Source organism: Brachycentrus maculatus, unplaced genomic scaffold (assembly GCF_059751285.1).
Source record: "Brachycentrus maculatus isolate JH-2025_06_01 unplaced genomic scaffold, ASM5975128v1 h1tg000370l, whole genome shotgun sequence".
Taxonomy (NCBI): Eukaryota; Metazoa; Arthropoda; class Insecta; order Trichoptera; family Brachycentridae; genus Brachycentrus; species Brachycentrus maculatus.
This window is the reverse complement of record NW_028281119.1, coordinates 3,195,001-3,212,155: the sequence shown is the minus strand read 5'-3', so window position 1 is coordinate 3,212,155 and position 17,155 is coordinate 3,195,001. Positions and strand designations below refer to the sequence as shown.

The 17,155-nt window shown below is 30.9% G+C and overlaps 1 protein-coding gene across 4 annotated transcripts in view; it reads right to left on the bottom strand.

Annotated features, from left to right (window-relative positions):
• Positions 1 to 923: 923 nt before the first annotated feature.
• Positions 924 to 17,155, bottom strand: part of LOC148303409 (insulin-like growth factor 3.L) — a 27,031-nt gene continuing 10,799 nt past the window's right edge. The window contains exons 1-5 of one of the 4 annotated variants that reach the window (XM_088270034.1): positions 14,389 to 14,512; positions 12,026 to 12,307; positions 10,805 to 10,952; positions 7,592 to 7,685; positions 924 to 4,290 (exon numbers count right to left, since the gene is read on the bottom strand). In XM_088270034.1, the coding sequence (XP_088126160.1) occupies positions 4,171 to 4,290; positions 7,592 to 7,685; positions 10,805 to 10,952; positions 12,026 to 12,185 (522 nt within the window). In that variant the 5' untranslated portion in view covers positions 12,186 to 12,307; positions 14,389 to 14,512 and the 3' untranslated portion in view covers positions 924 to 4,170. Of the gene's footprint in view, positions 4,291 to 7,591; positions 7,686 to 10,804; positions 10,953 to 12,025; positions 12,308 to 14,388; positions 14,513 to 17,155 lie in introns of those variants that run through there. The other 3 variants (XM_088270036.1, XM_088270033.1, XM_088270035.1) reach the window with 3 other exon arrangements.

Below are 17,155 nucleotides of genomic sequence, written 5' to 3'. Positions count from 1 at the left end.
CACACCGTGTACAAATAAAAATAAAAATACTTACTGATTAATTTGCCAGAATTTTATAAAAACAAGCGTGCGCTCCGCATCATTGTTGTTTTCGACTGTAGGTTCCAACATGCTCGCGGCACGGGCCACTTGCTGTGCTTAGGGGTGTTAGTTAATGTACATGCACACATCTACAAACGTTGATGGCCATTTGAAATCGTGAAGCGGGAAATTTAAAAAATAGGCCTTATTAGGACATAGGCCTTATTTGGGTCACCCACCTTATGTTATATTAATACAATAATTCAATAGTCTGTTTCACATTATTAGCATTAAAAAAAAAACTGGTTAAGTACCTATCAATTGTTCAAAAATTTAATACTAAATATTGGCATCCACTTTGGAGGTAGGTTAACAATAATATTTTGAAGAAAAATGTTTAAATTACAAATTACTGTAAGAACAAATATCACAATTTTTTTTTTAAATCAGATACATATTTTTATTTTTTATTAATGCAATAATATGTTGAATGAGAAGATAATATATTACAAACCGTTTATAATGTAACATATATTTGGAAATCCAAATTGCAATTCATCTTCAAATCCTTATCCGCACCTCAATGGTGCATAGGGTACTGCATCATGCGAACCCAGTGTTATCTTGATCGTTAACACATAAAGATGATCAGACCTCACAAGGTCAGGCTTCAGGTACAAGTCCAGGGTAATATTGAATAAATATTAGTGTGAAATAATCACTTACGATTATATTTATTTGATCCCCTCTGGGAATCAAACACGAACGACTTCCAGAACGGTAGCCGAGCGTGCTGACCATTACACTGCGGAGGCGGACAAATATTTAGAGATTTAAAACTTCCGCCTCTTCTCTTGTTGGTGCTATTGATTGGGACATAGGTACAGGAAATGAAAAGCTCATTTATTAAAATGATTTATTTGTGATAATATAAAAAAGATCATCTAATAAATATTGAAGACGAAACGCTAACGTCAATGACAATTTATTATTATTCTATACGTGATGATAATGAACACGAGACTAGACGATACAGTTTAATGACTTTACACATACAAAGATGGGAAGACTTAAAATTAATTAGTTGTATGAAATACGAAAACGTTAAAGAACTAACACATTGATTCTTATATAACCTAATCTTTGGTCGCTCTTCTTTTGAGTAGGTTATGTAAATATAGCGAGAGGAATGTAACCTACTAAAATAATGATATTTTCATCTTTACATAGTTTGGTGGATACAGGTGAAATTGGTTTATTAATAAATTTGATGGTACTTGCTTTAAAATATTAAATAGTACAGGATTCCTGTATCAACACAATTAAATATGTATTAAGACAAATATTATTAGTGAACAACACAAATTATATAAAGGAAAAAACACAATTACGAGTAAACAATTATTTTAGAAAAAATATATGTATTAAAGTATTGTTTTAGTAATAGGAACAGTGACGGATTATTAAAATATAAGCGCAAAAAGCGCGCGATTAAGAGCCTCGAATTCTTGGAGGCCTCGAAATCGACATTTTCTTCTCAAAATTTTCAACTATCAAAATATTATCTCTGTCAGAAGTACGTACGCATTAATAGCCGATTTCTTTTAGTTTTATATTTTGGTGTCTTATCGGACATGTGTTCCCAAAATTATTTGCTAACAACGTGATATATAAATATTATTCTTGACTAGGACAGCGCTTGAAGAATGGATTTATGTTTTCTAATATTCTGCTTTTTAGCGAAAGGACCATCGTAACTTTAGTAATTTAATAAATCTATCTGTCCATCAATCCAAACAGCTCTTAAATTTACAAACCGTACATTTTTGGGTGATATTGCTTAATAGCAATAGACCCGCTTTGAACAGCTGAAATATTTGATGATGATCATATTACTGACAAAATGGCTAAATTAAAAACCAGAATAGGTAATAGAAAGGTATTTACAATTTAAGTCCTTTAGCAGAATAATTATAAAATATTAAAATATGTTTGCAACAAATTGGATTTAAGGGTCGTTGTTAAATTTACAATAACATTAGGTAATGTATGTATGTATATAATACATACATATTTTGTTATAGTAACAAATGCTTTATTTTTGACGTGATTATACCTTACATCGTAGGGTAATCCCTCATTTTCGACGACTTGCACGTTTTTTAAATCTCGAATCCGTGCAATTACTCTTCAACAAACAACGTTACGTTTAATATAAATGTACGGTGTCTGGTATTCAGGCTTCATGCTTAATTCTTTATTTTATCGAAGTAACGTCTAATAACGCGCTGCGAACTACTATTTTTAAAGGTTTTTGCAATGACTTTTCAAGGATAATCAGTGCGTTTCACGTAAATGTTCGATTGCGGGCCTCCTAAATGCTTAATCCGCCACTGAATAGGAACGAAAGGTAATGCCTACCTATGACTATACCAACTTTATAATTAGTCGCAAACACATTGTAATAATTATGACCTACTTATTAAATAACCTTATGTATTACTCAAACAGTGCCGGCTTTACAAAAAAGAGGTAAAATACCAGTGTCCTCTGGCCCCATGTTGAAAATTTCCCACTAGCAACTCATCGTCAAATTATATATATTTTGTCCAATAATACAAACACTAGGGATATCAAACTATTGACAGTTTTAATAATTAAATTTTGTTTATTCTTTTGTAATTCTGTGATAGTGTATCCGTTTTGTGAAAGGCACACTATTGCTGTTTTCAAAATTTTTAAAGAAATGTAAAATTATATTGTTATGAATGATCTATTTCACAAATATGAACGTAGATTTTCGCAGTCATAGTCAATTAAAGACAAATTTATATGGGTCAAACCGTGTCTTATTTTCTCCCATCGAAGTTTCGATTATTATGGTTGCAGGAGCCATTATTAATACATGGCTGAACCCAAAAATGAAAACAATAAATCTATTTCACACTTGAATACTACAATACAACAAATAAATTATAAAATAGGTAATTGTTTGGCAATTTTTTGTTGCCTTCTGTTGTATTTCGTTATTTAATACAATATGTGTATTATAAATAATGTATTCCTACATAAAAGCAATACATTCCATACCTACTTAAGAAACGAACTTTAAAAATACGGGAGCTGGATAGTAAATACAATTATCAATATATGTGTGTCAATATATTGATATTTACATTATTTACCTCATTAATCTCGAATCTCCCAGAGTATTTTTTTTTCAAATATCATTAAGCCGATCATCTTTTCGATTTCCTGAAATTTATGTTTATCTTGAATAAGGTAGGTTGATTTTTGAAATAGTGGCTTTATTAGAGAGCTTTTTAGATTTTAAATGATAGACCAGCTAATGAATAATATTTATGCTTCAGTCAAATTTCTGCTATAAAATAATGTGAAAAAAATAGTTATTGACCTCTTTTAAGGTTCGTAGTTCAAACGTTTAATTCATTTGAAACCAAAACCACGAAATCATTTCGCTTAAATTCTAAATTATGTACATATTAAATGTAGTTTCAGACAAAATGAGATTTACACCATGTTTCTAGAAACGTCAATAAGAGGCATGTCGATCGTCGTACACTCCCGATTTTTTGGGTCGAAATAATGTACATATATTTGTCCATCGACTAAACAATAAATTAACGGTGGGTTAATACATATATTCACCATGCGTATTTAATGCAGTTCATCGTCGAGGATTTAAACAAAATATATTTACAACATGTCCCGACCAGGGTTGGATTAATCCCGCATGCCGAGATGATATGTTTTATTTTATTTTTTATTTAAACGCAAGGTTCAATTTGACTCGTTATCATATTTAATTATATCGTATATCGTTATCATATCGTTAAATATATTTATTTTAATACTATGCAGGTCAATCCACCCTTGATTCTGGTTTATCAGTCCCCAAATAATCGAGATTTTACCGTTTATCTACCATTTTCACATTGCGCTAATCTTCTAGTCTGCCACTTTCATCACAAGTACTAACACACTTTCCGCACGATTGCCGCCGTAAGGATGTTTCCTCTTATATAAGCAATTTGTATCACAGTCAATATAGAGATCGCCGCCAGGGCTGCGCAGCGGGCGGCAGGGCTCCGCCCAGTCAGGGTTGCCTCCACGCGAGGGGGCCGGGGCTCAATAGCCCTGCATCCCCTGGTACGGGGGCACTTCGTCAAGGGTCCGCGGGAGTCTCAGATACTCGGGGGAAACTGTCCCAAAAACTGGGGCATTGCGCGGGGCGCCGTCTAATTCCAGCTGTAAATAAATAAATGAGGTTAAAAGATTTCGTTTTAAAATAGTCCAATAATAAATTAGAATTTAGGAGTCAGATTTTGGTTTTTAGTTTTGCGCAATATATAATATTACAAAGTAACATATTGATTTATTATAATAACACAGCATAATTAATATTATAGAATAGAACCGCAATGCACAAAACGCAAACATTTTACTAAACTATGATTAAATATTTTTTATTCGGGTTTTGAAAAATCTCTAACTTGATTGTTCGGTCTAGTATTTAAATAAATTATGATGTAATTAAAAGAAAAGGTAGACATATTTCAGTTGTGACCTTATTTCATTAAATTGTGCGCAGTTTTCTTAAAATTTCTACTAATATGACCCACTTAGGTATGCCATTTCCCAAATGTACACATGCGGCCCTATATTTTTCAACCTAGATGTTTTGACAGAGTAAGGATATCGTACAATATTTTCCTTTAACTATCATTCCAAAACCACCTTTAAACTAAAAAAAAGTCTGTCCAATAAAATAATTGTACATATAAACAACATTAGCCACATAATATATTTCATAATTCTATTTACGATGGTTATGAATTTTATTATTTTATTTCACATTTATGTTCACTGTTAATAAAAATTATTATTTTTATCAAACATATTATAAAATTGCGATTTTGAAATGAGTTTTGAGAACCCCGAAGTAAAATTTGAATATCTAATGATAAATGCATTTGCCAAATCCGACATAGATATGTCGGATTTGGTAAATTGCTAGTTGCGAATACAGACTCCCTATTTTTATCATCGAATCAGTGTGGAATTGGCGAGTAGGTTTGCTCTTGCCGATCCGGTTTGATCCTAATAGAAGATGGAAGTATTCGTGTTGTAAATTCAACTTTACAATAAGTATGTGCTAACGACTCTAAAATAACGCTTTTTTTCTCACAAAACAAGGCACTAAAATGAATTCTAGAGTTATTAGGGTAATTTATAATTCTAAGATTCCTGCCTAAATATATCAACTATTTTCAATGTCAATGATTTACGTTTTTAAAACACTGTTAAATTATAAAATAACTATTCTCGATAATGCAATAAACAGTAATTGATTGAAATTAAATAGGTTTAGATCATGCATCATATAATATAAAAATGTTTAAACCATGTGTTGTTTAGTAATAATTATGTTGTAATCCATAGATTTGGTGTATCTTATAATTTCTTAAAACATAGAGAAAATAGCAAAGTGCATCCAAATCGATCACATACAATACAAAACAATAAAAACAACAATAACATCACCCAAAAGTACATAGTTTAGTTTTGTATTTATGTGTTTGATAACAGTTTTATATGTTTTCTTATTAGATTTATGTGTATGTACTCCTTTTATCGAAACACTTATATTATGTAGAAAAAATCCATTAAAATAGTATGATTTGTTTTAGGTGACAGTAGATAATAAAGGTAATGAATGTAATCCCCATACGCATGCAAAGATTTTTTTTAAACGTGTACTTTAAATATAATCAATACTATATAATACATCATTGCGTAAAATATTTACTCTCAGAACAAACATGCTACTAAATGAATTTGTGTGTTAACAAACTATTTCTTTAATGTACAAGTAACTTATAATAACACTAACTGTACTGTTTTAATTTGAAAACTTTCTAGCACCAAGAAACCTTCTTTTATGTTTTTTCCTTAAGTCCAGAGGATATATATTTAAATCTTTTAAATAATCTTTTTTTAAATATTTAAGGAAAAACTTTGTTGATAAGCTGTCTTCAAATTTTTTGGTTCTTAATATTTTTTTCTTCTCCTAATTTATTCAGAATCATTTTGCATTTAATCTAATCATCCATGTTGTATGTGTGTTAAAAATATATTTAAAAAAACAAACCGCGTCTGATAACCTCGAGAAAAAACATATTCAATGATAAAAAATAACATAAAAATCTAATATCTAGCTTATTCGAGAATCATTTAATCTCCAGTTTTTTAGTTGTGTCTAATATGTAATAAAAAATATGTACGACATATAATCTACATAAATTAATTTGTACGTACTTGGAATCTTATGTAATAACATTATATGATCATGCAGACACATGTTGGTCCAACAACACAACATGTGGGTTATATGAAGTACATAATTATTATCAGAAAATATATGTGCAGTATAAAATTCACAAAAATTAATTCATGAATATTTTATATCTTACAAAATCACATCACATGATCATGCAGACACATGTTGGTCCAATAACACAACACGTAGGTATTCTAAAGTAATTATCATGAGAAAATATATGTGTATTTATAATCCACATAAATAAATATGTAAAAACTTTAAATCTTACATAATAAAATAAAATGATCATGCAGACACATGTCGGTCCAACAACACAACATGTTGATATTGTGAAGTAATTATTATTAGAAGATATATGTGCATTTATAATCCACATAAATAAATATGTAAATACTTTGAATCTCACATAATAACATAATATCATGCAGACACATATCGGTCCAACAACACAACATATAGGTATTATGAAGTAATTATTATCAGAAAGTACATGGACAAAAAAGCTAAAGGTTAGTAGAGCTTGAAATCTGAGACAATCATTGTAGATACCAACTTGCCAATGAAATAACAGTTCAAAGTTTACGTCTAATAGAAGACTAATATCGTTATTCCAAGACTCGATACATTCGTATTTCTATTCAGGGTTATTTGTCGGTAAATATTTGTGGATCATTAAGTAGTTCCATAAGTATTACGAGCATGTTCTTTATATCCGTAGCGTATTTATATCAACCTTATTAAAGATGAGTGCCTTATACTGAATGAATACTAAATCACTCAATTCAATAGACTGGTTAACAATAACGTTTATTTCGTCGTTAATTTTCGTTTGTTAGAAACCTTAAATCTCCTAAATTTATTCGGCGACTTTAAACGCTTTGGCAAGGCAATCGATTGTTAAACGATACGAAGAGGACTATATCCAGCAGTGGAGGACAGAATGCTCAAAAAGAAGAAGAGAAAGCGGATAAAAACAATTAAAAATAACGAATTGGCAAGGCGAACGATTGTTTCAGATTTCAGGCCGCCCAAGTGTGCCACCTTCTTAAGGCGGTCGCGCCGCGTGGGGCACCGGCAGCGGGGCCGGCGGCGAGCCCTGCCGCGGCCCCCGCGCCCCCCGCGCCGGCGCCCCCGCCCCCGCCCGCGCCGCCGCCCTGCCCGGCGCCCCGCGGCCCCCATGCGACCCTCGCGTGGCTCCGAGCCCACCTCAGGTGCGGCGGCCGCCAGCCCGCTGTCGCCCGCGTCGGCGACGCTGGAGAGCGCGTCGAACGTGGGTCCGCCGAAATCTCCTTCCCCGACACTGGAAACAATAAGAGCGAAATAAATCATTAAAATAAAATATTTTCTAGTGCATTACTTCCCAAAGTTAACTGGGCTGAGATCCATCTAACAAAAAATTCAAACTTAAGAGGTGAATGAAATATCAAATTTCACGGTTATACTAGCAAAAAACGTTAACTCTCGAATCCCTGTTTGAATAATCTCTATTATTTTACTATTTAAAGCTTTTTTAGCGTTGAATTTTTTGAATTTTTAAAGTTGAATTTACTTTTAAACTATATACATGTCATTTCAAACTATTTTGCCAGTTTGTAGAACGTTGAAAACATTATAACAAAGCACCATTATTGTCAAAATTGCATATTTTTGAGTTACCGTATTTTGCCAGTACACTCACGATTTAATACTTCATATTTTTAAAGGCGAGGACCCATACTTTGGAAAACCGTGTGATGTATGTACATTTTACTAAGAAAGAAGAAAGCGGAACAGCTATCACAAATATTATATAAAGAAGCAATACAAGTAATTTAGATTGGGGAACGAAAGTTTTGGTATAAAAAGTTAAAATTTCATCGACAGCTGGTACTGAAATTTGTTTTAAAACGAAAATATTAAAACGTTTTCAAAGAATATTAGACTAACATATGTAGATGTTCTTTAGTGAGTAGAATGATGAATATTGCAGCATAAAAAAAGACCACTTAAACCAACAGTCCAAATCGTATGGCTTTGAGTCAAAGACATAATGATACGCAAAATTTTCGAATTTTCCGCTACATAATTATTTCTACATTTATAAATAATTTTTAAACACTTATCCGCACCCGATGGTGTATAGAGCACTGCATCATATAAACGCAGTATTATCTTGATCTTTTACACATATGGAGCCCTTTGCTTCTGGCTCAAATTCGGGGTAAAATTAAAAAAATAGTAACGTGAAAAGATCATATTTATTTATTTGCCCCCCCCTCCCTGGGAATCGATCCCGACCTCCATTACGGTAGTTGAGTGTGCTGACCAATACACTACGGAGGCGGACAAAGATATATATATATATATATATATATATATATATATATATATATATATATATATATATATATATATATATATATATATATATATATATATATATATATATATATATATATGTATATAAATATATATATATATATATACAATACTTCGTTAAAATATTTTTGCTCCGCCAAGTTGAGCGGAGATATCTCTCAGTTATCTGTGTGTTCAAACGATTTGTTTTTATCAACACGCATATTTGTTTACTGAAGTCGGCCTATCGTTATTTAAAGAAAATGCCCTCGTTTCGTGGCAAAGTACAAGAAAACTAATGTGGGGACAATAATTCTCACAATAAATCATATCATAGTGCATCGATAAGAAGGAATAGGTAATAATCCAGCTAATGCCTCGGTTGTTGATTAATCAAATAGAAACAATTGTTTTTATCGCCTGGTGTATCTTAATAGCAATGTTTACTCCAAATCCGAACAATTTACTTACTTTCGTGTTGTTGACATCTTTTCTTCGGTCATTCCCACTCACCAGGGTCAATGGATACAAGACACGTATTTATAATTAATGTTACATACATTTGTATAAAAATAAATGCCATATTTTGATTACTCATTTATGTTTGTTGCGGACTCGTCAATTTCACTGGCGACATGAACCCTAATGAAACCTTACCGAAATCACGACCCAATTGAATGCAGTGTCGACCGTAGTTTAAAATACAAACAAACAACCATTTTTTCTGCATTAAAATATAATCTTGTAATGGCATTTTAATCGCATCAGTATATTTTTAAATCGTCTTTATGGTCATTTCATATCGAAAAGAGGAAGTACATAGGGTTAAGTAATATAAGTAGTTAATAAGGGATGATTTAGTACTCCATTTCTATTTTTTCCAGGCCTACTTCCTATGCTACATATAGGTATTGCCAACAGAGTTTACTCGAATATAAGATTAACCCAAAATCACTTGTATAAAGTTGTATTTTTGAAATGTTATTTTATTTATTTATATAAAAACTACATATATTAAAGTACAAATACATGGCTTGAATTTTACCATGAGTTTTATGCATAATACATTTTGAGACAATTTCATTATCTTACATTCATACACATACACAGATGCTTTTATAGGTATTTTTCAAAACACACATATAAACGTATTTATAAAACAAAAACTGCAATCAAAAGTTAAGAGGTAGAAATTAAATAATGCAGCTGCTAAGACTTACATTTTCTTAAAATCCATATAGGCACCCGATAATGCAAAGAACACTGGATTGTATCGACGAACCGTTATCTTGATCGTTAATTAATATATATAAAGGCAAGGAGATCAGTACTGCGCATCTATACAAATCTCCCTGTGTATTATGTGAAATTGTACGCGCTAATCATTACTTTACAGCTGACAAATTTAGGCCGATATATATGCAAAAAAATACGTACAGCATGTACTAATTTAAAAAATATATAAGTTAACGAATATATCGGTAGTGAAATGGCAAACGGGTATATCAGTCAAATTTTTCATTTTCTAAGTTTGTTACACAAAATGTCTAAAATAGTGTATTCCATAATTTGGCAAAAGGAAGTAGCTGTAGTTGCGATACTAATTTAGTTTTATTAAGATATGTACATATAAAAAAACATAAAATAAATGAGTAATTTAATTTCACAAGTTTGTTTTTGCTCTGCTGTACCGATATATATATCGGTAGTGTAAAGGCAAAGGGGTATATCTGTCTCAGACCAAAATTTACAGTAGAGCAAAAACAAACTTGTGAAATTAAATAAACTATTGGTTTTATGTATTTTCATATGAAATTTTTTATTCATTTGTTTTATGTATTTTCATATGATATCTTAATAAAACTAAATAAGTATAGCAACTACAGCTATATCCTTTTGCCAGATTATGGAATACATTATTTAAGACATTTTGTGTAACAAACTTATAAAATGAAAAAAATAACAGATATACCCCTTTGTCATTACACTACCGATATTATGTAAATGTATGTGTATGTTTTTCAAGTCCTACATAGCTTTTAAAAGTAGTTATAAGAGTATTAAGTAAAAGTGTAATAATACCTTTTTTTAGACTTGTGTCCTTGATCTCCAGATAGGGCACAATAGGTCGTCAGGGTTTTCCAAGTGCAGCCAGTATAACAACATTCTGTTGCTACTCCCAGACTCTTGACATATCTCGTCCGGTTTGCGCTTCTGCCATAAAAATCTTCTGAAATTAAGTTATTTTGATTAAGTCTCGGTATAGTACATGACAACAAGTTTTCAGAAAGTCAAAGTATTAAAAGTTGATGAAAATATCTTTCCATTTTCTAATTGATAGATATTATATAATTTCAGAAATAAATTTTTGCGATGTCAGTTGAAGACTTTAGGACAAAAACCGCATATCGCTAACTCTTTTCAACAACGTCATTTATCAAAAATCGTGAATTTTCAGTTGTGCATCTTTCGGAATGCCCAAAAAATGTACTTTATCCCAGCAAAAGGAGCATATTTTAAACTTTAAAATTACCCGCTACAGGGCGGAAAGTGTTGTTTTTGCATTTTGAAGAAAAAGTTTGTTCAATTATATTTTTAAATATGATAAATATTTTTCAAATGGAGAAAAAACCTTCAGGTTTTACCTAAAAAGATCTGTTGTACAGTTAAAAGTTCAGTAAGTGGCTTGATATTTATTTTTATTACATTGTATTATATTTTTAAATATTAAAAACGCTCTCCTGAAAAATCAAGTTTTTTGATATATGACGTTGTTGAAAGGAGTGAGCGATATGTCACAACCCGTTTTAAACAATTAAAATATAATATCTAGTGGTTTACATATCAGACTTCTTTTGAAGAACATACTTTTTTTAAACACTTCCTTTTTACTTGGCATTATTTTTTATAGCAGGGGTTCCCAATCTTTTTCAGCCCGCGGCGCACTTACAAGTTTAGTAATTTGTCAAGGCGCCCTACTTTAATAAGCTATTTGGAAAAGACAATGTAACTCTATAAGTATATACATATATTAGAGTCGAAAGAAATAGGTAGGTTTCTACAATAATAGTAGTAGGGTAGAAAAATGCTAGCTCTCAAAAAAATAAATTGTTGTTTTACAGGTACCCGAGAATATTTGCGGTTTAGGATAATGATAGAGGATCGACTCACGGCGCCACTCTTTACTTTCTAAGGCGCACCAGGGTGCCGCGGCGCACACTTTGGGAACCCCTGTTTTATAGTTCAACTTGATGGTTGCGTCGTTTAAGGAAAGGGTGAAAGTATTTTAGTGTCATCACTTACCAGCCCATGAGGGAGGATTGTACCCTGTGGCGCCGCACGCGAGTTTCAACGCGTCTGCCAGATGCGTACCGCAGTACTTCGAACGGGTAGGCGAAGAGTAGGACTCGGCTATCACGGAGTAAGTCACGGTGATGACCATGATGAGGGTGGCGAAATGCATTTTGAATGTAAAAATTGTAAATTTTTTAACAAATAAAAAAAAAACTCAAAACCGCACTATACACTTAACAAATCCGACACTTTTTCACTAAACACTCGATGCGTAGATCTCGTTTGCAAGACCTGAAAATAAAATCCAACGTAAACGTATAATATAAAATAAGGTTAACACAAAATGAACCCCTAAAATATTAAAATAGAGACCTTGGGAGAATAAAAAAGGCGTCAGAAGGGCTCAAAAAGGGGGTCTGACAATAAAGCCAGACTCCTTTGATATCCAAATATTATTTTAAATATGAATAAAAATTAATGGAGTAATGTTGTTTTAATTAACGAGTACATAAAATGTTCGATCCCTATTTTACTACGTAATTTTTAGATTCAATTTTAAAATATGTTATATCGGAAAAGATAAATATTATTTCTTGAATGTTTTCCGTAGACACTTTGTGGCACATATTATAAACTTTATAAAATTAAATAACTTAGTTTTAACCACTTTTTTATTAATACAATTTAACCTACCGGTTTCGACAAGAACCTTTTCATCATCAGGGTTTATTTCAATTCAAAAACATTAAAAACATTCAGCATTTTTACGGAGTATGTGGAAGTTTTTGGTGAGAGTATTTTAATGTTTATGAATTAAAATAAACCCTGATGATGACAATGTTCTTGTTGAAACCGGTAGGATAAATTGTATTACTAAAAAAGTGGTTAAAACTAAGTAATTTAATTTTATGAAGTAAATAAATATTATTTTTATTATTATTACTATAAATACATTAAAATTTCAATGCATTACAATTTTATTAGACCTTATAGTCCAGACGAATTAGATGACAACCTCAAAATTTTATAAGTGTTCCTTAAGACCCTAGATATGTCCCTTAAAAAGTCCCTACTCCTCGATGTCCCCCTTCTTCTCATTCCACTAAATACCATATATCAAATGTCCGTGTTTTTTTTAAATTGTGTTTAAAACCAAAACGGTTAATGTTAAAAGAAAATTGTTCAAGGAAAAAATGATCATCATTAAATTAAACTCCTTTGTCCTTACAAGTAATACCACTAAAACACCAGTGTCATTCACTGTTGCCATTACGCCTTGTTAACTTATATCTTGTGCTGAGTGCAACGATTGGTAAAGTGGAGCTGAATCACCTGTGCATTGAGTGACATTATGTCCAGCTGCTTGTAAATCGTTGAACAGTAACTGAATGAGCTCATTTTCGTTGCTTCGAGAAATTATCCTTGTTTCAAGAAAAGATTACTGTAGGGCGTTATTATATTATCAGCTTCAACTACTAAGTTTCCTCCTTGTGGAGACGTTCTTCACCCTTTGTTATTATTTCCTCGTAACCATCAAACACAATTAAAGGCGATGTAGATTTTTTAGCGCAATGACTTGGCTTTTTAATCGAGTTTGTATGTTTTCAATTTAAAATTTACTTGATAAAGACCACTATTTTTTAAAAATGTGTTGTGGTACTTGTTTCGGTGCATTACACATTATTTTCAAACACCGTGTATGAAAATGGTGCGGAATGCATCGAAATACGTATCATAATAGATTTTAAGAAACTTATACCACATTTTACACAGGTAAAATTTAAGTTTATGAAATAATATATCTTGTGAGGTCGGACGGTGCAAGCTGTAAATCCGGAGCTAATTTTTTTACGATAATGAGGTTTGCCTCATATTGTAAAAAAATATTAAAAGAAATCTAATTCTTAATCACAGATTTTATAGTGTTCCAAAAAACCGAGTTCAAATGACAAATAAATGTAAGTTTTGAGGCATATTTCAAAACTTTTTTGTTCAAAATAAAATAATCAATGTTTTGTGTACAATTAAGAAGTGGTATTTTTTGTCTTCAGCTGATTTCATTCAAATCTAACCGTTTTTGTGGAAGAAAAACATGGACAAGGATACATTTCGGGGTGGGAACTTTGAGTCTTAAGGAACACTTGAGCGAAAAATGAAAACTTGTTATTTTATTGCGAGGTTTGACATAAAATATGCTTAATTCATCAAGACTATAAGCCTTCCGCTCTAAATGTATAAATTCGAGACTTGGGCCTCCAACTACAGGACTAGGCTACTTAAACCGTTCAATAAATAGTACCATTAAATCAAATATTTGTGCATAATATAAAATAAAATAAATCGTACAAGAGAAATAAATAACATCAACTTACACATATCGAAATACAGTTTTATGTGCTTTTGAAATATGTATAGTATACATTGTTCCTTTCCATCTGGTTAATATTGGGTAGATACTAATAATGTACAAGCTGTGAGGAGTTCTAAACTGTAAATGATACCAAATCATAAAGTTCGTCCTTTTATAGATTCTGGCTGTGTTACACGATAGCTATAGATTTCAATCGTTTCATCAATCAACCCATGGAGTTTCCCCAATCCGAATGAAAGCGTGGTGACGCGATAGGGTTCATATTTCTAGGCTCGGTTTTTATCAACAAATTATTTTTGAGTGGCGGTGATTCGACATTTTTGACGCGATAACGGCTTCGAGGGCGCGGAACTAATTTAAGGGATATTCGGTGAATTGTACAGTACATCAGATAAAGTATTTGAAAATAGATCTGTGCCCTTTAAAAACCCATAAGTAAAATAGAACAATAATGTGCGTAAATATAAATCATAGAAGTAAAGTGATTATCCCGTTTGGCTTCCGTACTCAAAGTCCTGGCTTTGATTTCTATCAGTTTAATATTCCGCTTTAATATTTGAAATTAAAGCAAACAAAACATCAGAAATTTAGTTAAATATTAGTACTGAAAACGCAAACGTTGGCAAATCCTTAGGCGTTTAGTATGTCTTTTAATCTTGTTTTTATTTTATTATTTATTTCCTTATTCAATGTTTTATATAAATTATTTTAATAAGGAAACTTAATTGAATGTTGAGATTTTTTTATTATTTTATGTTTTTCATTACTAACTTATCAATGTATGTGCCAATTTGAGATGTGTTACAGTGTTGAGACACTGTAAGCGTCATTAGTAGGTACTCCTGTAAGGATATTTGTTTATGTTTAAAAACAATTCCACGGAAATGTTTACTTTTTAGTATATTTGGTACATCCCTTAAGAAAAGAACAATCCTGTTAAGTTGCTTGTCTTTTTGGCATCAATTTTCGTTTTTTTTTTTTAAATATGTGTTTTAAATGTTTGATATTTTCGTATAATAAACGATTTTATTTGATCTAATATTGGTCAGAAATCAAAAGATTATATTTTTACTAATAAATAAAACCAACTGTCGGAGTGAAGTTTTTTTGAATTTGAATCAAATAATGCATAACAGTATAACAGTGAAAATGGTTCCAAAATAAAAATTCTTAAATTAACGATTTCATTATTAAAATTTTCAGATTAATTGTTAATGTCTACATATATCAAATAATGTTACTAAAATATTATTCAACATGAAATAAATATTTCTCACATGCCAACAATATTCAAAGATATGAATAAATAAGCAATTTAATTTCTTAGTTTTTTAATGATAATTATTGCAAATTGCACACCTAATTAAGTGGTTTCCAAATCACGTGTAGTATAAATGTCTAATTTCTTAGATTAGCTTATGACTCCGGTGTGATATTACAATTAAAATATATCGCGAATCCTGTTCAAGTTATCTGTATCATTAGAGCTAGGGTTATCGTCTTTAGACTAAAGTAATTAATACTTTGTAACCAAATTCGATTTTCTGAAAAATAACACAATTTTAACAATGATAATAATCCTCCATTCATATTTATACATAACCTTATTTTAATAAAGTTTTAACTTTATAAGCACATTTTCTTCTTTGCATATGTAAAAAATCTTCTTTTGAAAATCCGTTGTAGGAAAAAATGGGAATCCCTAATAGTTCTTTAAGACAACCATGCTAATCTAATAATAGATTTTGCGTGCATATATACTTTTTTTTATTGAATAGATAAATTTGTTTCAAATAATCGTCATGTTTTGTGTATTTAATTGTTTTATTAACCTTTACAAAATTTTAATACGTGGTATAAGGTCACGATTTTAGATTGACAAAAATAAGATATTATTGTTTTCATCAATTTCGTTTAAGGTCAATGATATTAGAGTAATTTATTAAAACATTAAATATTATGTAATAATTGTGTTATTGACGAAGCCCGGAAGACGAAATGCTTCAATAAAATGTATTTAAATGTATCTATATAATCTTTATGAGATAACGTTTTTTTATTTACCTTTAATAAAAAAAGAAATGAATAGGAGAAAAAATGCTGAATCGAAATCTTTCAAAATTATTCGTCGATCGCTTTGAAATTTTTATAACGTTACATTCGAATACCATGCAACGTTTGCAATAATGCATGTTTTTTCCTGTGACGGGTAAAAATATTTTTAACACGCAGTACTGAACATTGCTCATGGTGGACTGCATGCTTCTTGACAGCTATTGTCTCTTATCATTTTCAATTTTTTCGATTGTTTTATTGTTTCAAAGATTTTAAAAAAATACAGCATTGTAAAATTAAACATATTGAATTGTGTACATTATATTTTTTTTCATTTTACCAAACCGATCCACAGCAACGCATGGCCTGTTCAAAAAATACTACAAATTTATTGGGTAAACATTACACATCATTTACTTATCTTGATGCCATTTCAACCCCTTTAGCTCCCTTATCAAAAATTTCTAGATAGCGTAAACGTCAGGGTAAATAAAACATGAATTTGGAATACTATCCTTAATTCTTTATGAATATTTGGCAGCAAAAAAATAATGCGTTATATAATTCTGAATTTTTTAATACAATCTTAATTCCGATGTAACAAAAAAATTGTTATTGTCGATATTACACCAGTGATAAAAAATAATAAAAAACAGTTTAAAAATATTGTAATTACAATTTTATATTATTATTGTAAAGTTATTTTATATACG